Below are 7,513 nucleotides of genomic sequence, written 5' to 3' on the forward strand. Positions count from 1 at the left end.
TTAAAACAAGGCAACTACAAGCAAACTGCAAGCTTGAACCCTGCCAAAACCAGAACAGCAGCACCAAGCAAGCACCAGACCAACTGCCACCAAGAGCAAGCAAACAGCAACAGAACCAACATTGCACCACCTGCAGAACACAGAAGCAACAACTGCACAGAACACAACAACAACAAGCAGCAGTAACAAAGACACAACAGTTGCAACAGACAAAAGCAGCAGCAAACAACCGCACAAAACAGACACAACATCAGCAAACAGCAGCAACACACAAAACAGCAACAGATACAGAAGCTGAAACAGAACAGCAGCAGCAGAAAAGCACAATAACTAGCAGACCCCTACATCAGCTCAGAACAGCAACACAAGCAGACCACCAGAGCAAAACAAAAGCAGCCATCCTAGACACAGCACCAGATCAAAAACAGCAACAAGCCAGAACTAGAACATCAAAAGTACAGGAATTTCCTGTCAGACTCAGAGCACCTAACAACAACCCTATAAACAATTTCTCTGAAAACCACCTCAGCAGACTAACAGTTACCAGTGAACATTAAACTGTTCCTCTGAAGCCAAATGCTATGAACAGTTTCAGCAAAGAACATCAAATAAAGCCTACCCTTCCTGTTAGCTTTTCTGCAGAACCTTGAAGCCCATTGTTGTTCAAGCTCAAAACATTGCACTGTCTTCTGGATATTCAGCAAATCAAGAATTTTCTGCCAAATTTCTCTAGAATAAGAGCAAGTAAAGAAAAGATGAGCAACATTCATCACAGTTCTGGCAAAAGAAGCATAAAGGATAACAGTTAATATGCCATTGAATAAGCCTATCCTTAGTCACCATTCTATTCTTCAGAGCCATCAGAGTTATAAAAATGCTCTTAGGAGAAGCTCGATTGTTACAAACAAGTCTCTTCCAGCTCACTTTATCAGCTTGAGGCCTTATTTTAGAGTACACTCTAGAGATACTCATTTTTCCATTATGAGTAACTGCAGGCCAACCACCAATGCTGTCAATAACTTCCCTGCACCCTAGAATTTTCTTTAGAACCCAAGTGCACTTTTTAGGAATAGCAGCAGACCAAAGATCCTTGTTGCTGAAATAGTATATATGGACCTATTTAACCCATAAATTATCAGATTTATGAGCTAAATCCCATAGAATCTTGCAAACAGCAGCTTTGTTCCAATCACTTAGTAAAGTGATATTCCAACCACCACAAACTTTAGGGAGGGTCATATGATTCCAAGAAATAGGAGCTTTCTTATAATACACATTTTTGCCAGTCCAAAGAAACACCCTAAATCTGGATTCAATTTCCCTAAGCACCTTTTTGGGAAGAATGAAGATTTGAGCCCAATAAGCTTGAATCCCAAAAAGAACACTCTTAATGAGTTGTAACCTTCCTGCATAAGAGAGATGTCTAGCAGACCAGTTATCAATTCTAGCAGTAATTTTCTCAATCAAAGGCCTGCACTGAGAGATGGTCAACTTCTTAGAAGAAAGAGGAACACCAAGATACTTGAAAGGAAGGGTACCCCTATTCATCCCAAGAATCGCTTGTAAGTTATCTTTTTCAGCTTCAAATACACCACCAAAATACACCTCACTTTTGTTAAGGTTAGCAGACAAACCAGAGGCACTAGAAAACTTCTGAAAAGCATTCAAAAGAAGCTAAATGGAACCAGCATCAGCTCTACCAAAGAGCAATAAGTCATCAGCAAACATCATATGATTAATACCAAGCTTCTCACATCTAGGGTGAAAATTGAAATTAGGATCATGGGTCATCTCTTTCAAACACCTAGACAAATTCTCCATACAAAGAGCTAACAGGAAAGGAGACATAGGATCACCTTGTCTCAACCCTTTTTGAGCTGGGAAAGGCTTAGAAGGAAAACCATTCACCATTATAGAGTAAGAAACAGAAGAGACACAGGTCATAATCCAATTAACCACCTTTTGAGGAAAGCCAGTTTCCTCAAGCACAGTCTTAAGAAAGCTTCATTCAACAAAATCATAAGCTTTCCTCAAATCAATCTTGAGCATACATCTGGGAGTGATATATTTGTGAGTGTAACCCTTGATGAGCTCAGTAGCTAAAAGAATATTATCCTCAATATGCTTCCCAGGAATGAAACCAGATTAAGAATCACTAACAATAGAGCCCATAACCTGAGCAATTCTATGAGTAAGCAATTTAGAGATTAATTTACAGACCATAGTACAACAAGCAATGGGTCTGTATTCTTTAACATAGGAAGGATGAGAGACTTTAGGAACTAAAGTAACTGTGGTGCTACTCCATTGCTTAGCAATAATACCAGTTTGAAAGAACTGAATAACAGCAGTATAGATGTCATGCTTAATAATGTGCCAAGCCTTCTTGAAAAAGACAACATTAAAGCCATCAATACCAGGAGCCTTGTCATTGCCAATACTAGCCAAAGCAGCATCAATCTCAGAATAAGCAACATCTGCAGACATGATATCTATAGCATTTTGGTCTAGCTGTTTACCAGCTCTCATAGTTTGAATATCAACAGCAGGCAAAGAAGAAGCTTATAGAAACCCACAATCTCCTGTTCCACTTGAATATGATCTTTCAGCAACACATTAAGATCAGTAAAAATAGAATCAATTATATTCCTACTTTGCCTTTGCTTCATAACAGAAAAGAAATAGGGAGAATTAAAATCTCCTAATTAAATCCAATCCACTCTAGCTTTCTGTTTGTATATGTGCTCTTGAATACTCATCCAATGTTTAATTTGCTCAATAGCAGCAGCTTCCTGTAACTGTAAGTCTACATTGGTAATATCATCAGCAAGCTTTCCTTGGATTTGAATTAAAGTAGCATTTGCTTGATCAACTCTTTCATCAATATTTGAAAAATATTTGGTGTTTAAGCTCTTAAGACCTTGTTTAACAGTTTTCAAATTCTGCCAAACATCAGACATAGTAGTGCTCTTAGACACCTTAATCCAGCCAGCTTCAACAATAGAGCAAAAATGTTTGTGATCAGCAATGCAATTCAAAAATCTGAAAGGCCTTCCCTTCCCAAGATTATGAGAACAGACCTCAACCAAAATAGGACAGTGATCAGAAAGTAAGGGAGGGAGAAAGATAGCTTCAACAGAACTGTAAACAGACATCCAGGCTTGATTAACCAGACCCCTATCAATTCTAGTAGCAATCCTATCATCACCATGCCCTTTATTATTCTAAGAAAAGAAAGAACCCTTACTCTTGATTTCACAAAAGTCCATGGTCTTAATACAATATTTGAAGTGTTTTACCTCATAATCAGTAATAGGAGCACCATTAAACCTATCACCATCATGAAGAACAGAATTAAAATCACCAATGAGAAGCCAAGGATCAGAAGAAACTAAAATGTTATTAATACCAGTCCAAAGAGGAACCCTATCATGAATAGAGTGAAGACCATACACAAAGGTAACTAAGAAATGATGTTGTAAGTCTTTAGAACACATATCAATATGAATAAACTGCTCATGAGAAGAAAGAAAAGTCACATTCACTTTGTCCTGTAACCAACCAACCCAAATTCTTCCTTTATAAGAATGGTTATAATTGCAGAACCAAGAACAAGCTTTGCCAAACTTCTTCTGTAATTTGACACAATTCTTCAGTTTCACCTTGGTTTCCAGAATACCAATTACATCAATAGATTGCTCAGAGAGTAACTTCTTGACAAAAGCTACTTTATTAGGGTCATTAAGACCCCTAATGTTCCAAGAGATAACAATCATCCTCCCATAGGGGGATTACCATCACCCCCGATAAGATCAGTGTGAGTATCTTTAAACAAAGAAGAATAAGGATTAGAGCTAGATAAATCTGGAGCAGGATGAGAAACACTGAAACTTCTATTCTTCCTGCCAACTATTCTCCAATCATTATCCGAGTTAGCTTTGTGTGTAGTAGGAGCTGGAGTAATAGCAGCAGCACCATGGACTGTTTCATTCACAGAATTAGATACAGGAACAGTAGCAGGAGCAGGATTAGGCTGCCTAGGAACCCAAACCTTAGTTTGCTCCTTAGCTTGCTCCTTAGTACCAGGATGTTTTTTCTGAGCCTGAGTCTTTTTAGTTGAAGCATTACAGTTATGACCAACCTTAGTACACTTCTTGCAAAATGGTGGAGACCACTCAAATATAAGCTTCTGTTCAATGAGGTTGCCATCTGGATTCTCAATCCAAATACTCTTAGGTAAAGGTTTAGTAATATCAACTTCAATAAGCAATCGAGCAAAGGTAACCCTTAATTTCTTAGAAGTACAATCATCAGCATACAAAGGCACCCCAATAACACTTCCAATTCTACTCAAGGTATCAACCCCCCAGCAATTGAGAGGAAGATTAGGAAGTCTCACCCATAGAGGGACAGTTCTAAGAACCTCAGAATGAAAGTCAAACTTATCATTCCAAGGTTTAACAATAGCTGCTCTACCATAGAACATATGAGGACCGGCATTCATAAAAGTATGCATATCAGAATCATTTTGCATCTTAATCAAGAAGTAACCATCATCGTGCCAAAAAATATCAGGTTTAGCAATGGAATTCCAATTTTAAGAAATGTATCTATGCACAGCAGCAATTGTAGGGTAATGACCAATAACATAGAAAATAACAGAGTATTTCCATTTGAGGTTACCTGCTTGCAATTCAGTACTCTGCAACTGAGCAACAGACTTTCCAATTTTAAGCACGGGAGCAATAAAGGCCAGGGAAGCTCCTTTAGCAGTGAGTTTAGGACTAGATCTAGCTTCCTGAGGCACCTCAGCACCCACAGAAGCATTATGAGCAATCTCAGGCACACCCATGCCAGCAGTAGTAGAGTCAGCTCCATTATTCAATGGAACAGTAACTCTAGGAGCTCTAGTAACTGATCGAGTTAGATCTGGAGCAATATCTCCAAAACTGAGAGTAACACCAGCATTAAGAACATCAGAATTGTTGCCAGTACCCTTCAATTGAGTTGGATCTCCATTAATAGCTCCAATATCCAATGGAACAGTAACCCGAGAAACCCTCGTTACTGTTACATTGGATTTCTGCAGAAAACTAGGTAAAACAGACTGATGATTCAATTCGAGAGCTCTAAGTTCAGTTCTAGTAATCTTACCAGCAGCAGAATAATTAACCGGATGAGGAGGTGGTGTAACCAGTTCATCCATATCAGACTCCTCAGGGATCGAAGAAATGCTTGTAAAAAAACCATTAGCATTGAGTTGATTCAAGCCAGAATTCACTGAAGTCAAAGATACTAAGTTTGAGGGCTGAGGAGTTGGAGTTGCCTGCTTCTTCTTCTTAGCCATAACCAATCACCGAGTGAAGAAAACCAGCTCAGAAAATCGCCATGGGAGAGAAAAAAGTCAAGAAAAAGTCAACCCTCAAATAACCAATTAATAAGTATAAAATTTACAACTAGCAAGAAGAAAAAAAAAATATGATCCATGTACTTTGATTCTAACAGCTTTGTTTAAATGTGTTTGACTTTCATTTATTTCAAATTGCTTTGTTTGAAAGTTTTTTTTACTTTCATTTGATTCAAAAAGCTTTGTTTAAATGTGTTCAACTTTCATTAGATTCCATTAGCTTCTTTGAATGCATTTGACTTTCTTCTGATTCAAAAATCTTTTTTTGAATGTGTTTGATTTTCATTTGATTCAAAAAGCTTCAACTAAATTTTTTGAATTTAGTTGACTCAAAAATCTTTGTTTGAATGTATTTGACTTTCATTTGATTCTAAAAGCTTTGTTTGAATGCATTTAACTTTCATTAAATTAAAAAATCTTTGTTTGAATGTGTTTGACTTTTATTTGATTCAAAAAGCTTTGTTTTAATGTATTATTCTTTTATTTGATTCAATTAGCTTCTGTGAATGCATATGACTTTCATTTGATTTTAAAAGCTTTGTTTGAATGTGTTTGACTTTCATTTAATTCAAAAAGTTTTATTTGAATGTGTTTAACTTTAATTTGATTCAAAAAGCTTTGTTTTAATATGTTTGACTTTCATTTGATTCAAATAGATTTGTATTCATGTGTTTGATTTTCGTTTGATTCAATTGGCATCTTTGAACGCAAATTATTTTCAATCGATTAAAAAGCTTTATTTGAATGTGTTAGACTTTCATTTGATTCAATTAGCTTCTTTGAATTCGTATGACTTTCTTTCAATTCAAAAAGCTTTGTTTGAATGTGTTTGACTTTCATTTGATTCAAAAAGATTTGTTTGAATGTTTTTTACTTTCATTTGATTCAAAAAGCTTTGTTTAAATGTGTTCAACTTTCATTAGATTCCATTAGCTTCTTTGAATGCATTTGACTTTCTTCTGATTCAAAAATCTTTTTTTGAATGTGTTTGATTTTCATTTGATTCAAAAAGCTTCAACTAAATTTTTTGAATTTAGTTGACTCAAAAATCTTTGTTTGAATGTATTTGACTTTCATTTGATTCTAAAAGCTTTGTTTGAATGCATTTAACTTTCATTAAATTAAAAAATCTTTGTTTGAATGTGTTTGACTTTTATTTGATTCAAAAAGCTTTGTTTTAATGTATTATTCTTTTATTTGATTCAATTAGCTTCTGTGAATGCATATGACTTTCATTTGATTTTAAAAGCTTTGTTTGAATGTGTTTGACTTTCATTTAATTCAAAAAGTTTTATTTGAATGTGTTTAACTTTAATTTGATTCAAAAAGCTTTGTTTTAATATGTTTGACTTTCATTTGATTCAAATAGATTTGTATTCATGTGTTTGATTTTCGTTTGATTCAATTGGCATCTTTGAACGCAAATTATTTTCAATCGATTAAAAAGCTTTATTTGAATGTGTTAGACTTTCATTTGATTCAATTAGCTTCTTTGAATTCGTATGACTTTCTTTCAATTCAAAAAGCTTTGTTTGAATGTGTTTGACTTTCATTTGATTCAAAAAGATTTGTTTGAATGTTTTTTACTTTCATTTGATTCAAAAAGCTTTGTTTAAATGTGTTCAACTTTCATTAGATTCCATTAGCTTCTTTGAATGCATTTGACTTTCTTCTGATTCAAAAATCTTTTTTTGAATGTGTTTGATTTTCATTTGATTCAAAAAGCTTCAACTAAATTTTTTGAATTTAGTTGACTCAAAAATCTTTGTTTGAATGTATTTGACTTTCATTTGATTCTAAAAGCTTTGTTTGAATGCATTTAACTTTCATTAAATTAAAAAATCTTTGTTTGAATGTGTTTGACTTTTATTTGATTCAAAAAGCTTTGTTTTAATGTATTATTCTTTTATTTGATTCAATTAGCTTCTGTGAATGCATATGACTTTCATTTGATTTTAAAAGCTTTGTTTGAATGTGTTTGACTTTCATTTAATTCAAAAAGTTTTATTTGAATGTGTTTAACTTTAATTTGATTCAAAAAGCTTTGTTTTAATATGTTTGACTTTCATTTGATTCAAATAGATTTGTATTCATGTGTTTGATTTT

General features: G+C 34.5%; 2 protein-coding genes across 2 annotated transcripts; both read right to left on the bottom strand.

Annotated features, from left to right (window-relative positions):
• On the bottom strand, positions 1 to 1,911 carry LOC145632775 (uncharacterized). Its single transcript, XM_081685114.1, has 6 exons — positions 1,686 to 1,911; positions 1,225 to 1,580; positions 827 to 1,116; positions 545 to 777; positions 367 to 401; positions 1 to 294 (listed from the first exon to the last, which is right to left on the bottom strand). Exons 1-6 carry the CDS (start codon positions 1,909 to 1,911, stop codon positions 1 to 3), a joined length of 1,434 nt encoding a protein of 477 aa, XP_081541240.1.
• Positions 1,912 to 2,705: 794 nt separating this feature from the next.
• LOC145632776 (uncharacterized) lies at positions 2,706 to 3,776 on the bottom strand. Its single transcript, XM_081685115.1, has 2 exons — positions 3,300 to 3,776; positions 2,706 to 3,224 (listed from the first exon to the last, which is right to left on the bottom strand). The coding sequence occupies exons 1-2, from the start codon at positions 3,774 to 3,776 to the stop codon at positions 2,706 to 2,708; spliced, it is 996 nt and encodes a 331-aa protein (XP_081541241.1).
• Between the last annotated feature and the right edge of the window lie 3,737 nt (positions 3,777 to 7,513).

Source organism: Chenopodium album, chromosome 5, assembly GCF_948465745.1.
Source record: "Chenopodium album chromosome 5, dcCheAlbu1.1, whole genome shotgun sequence".
Classification (NCBI taxonomy): domain Eukaryota; kingdom Viridiplantae; phylum Streptophyta; class Magnoliopsida; order Caryophyllales; family Amaranthaceae; genus Chenopodium; species Chenopodium album.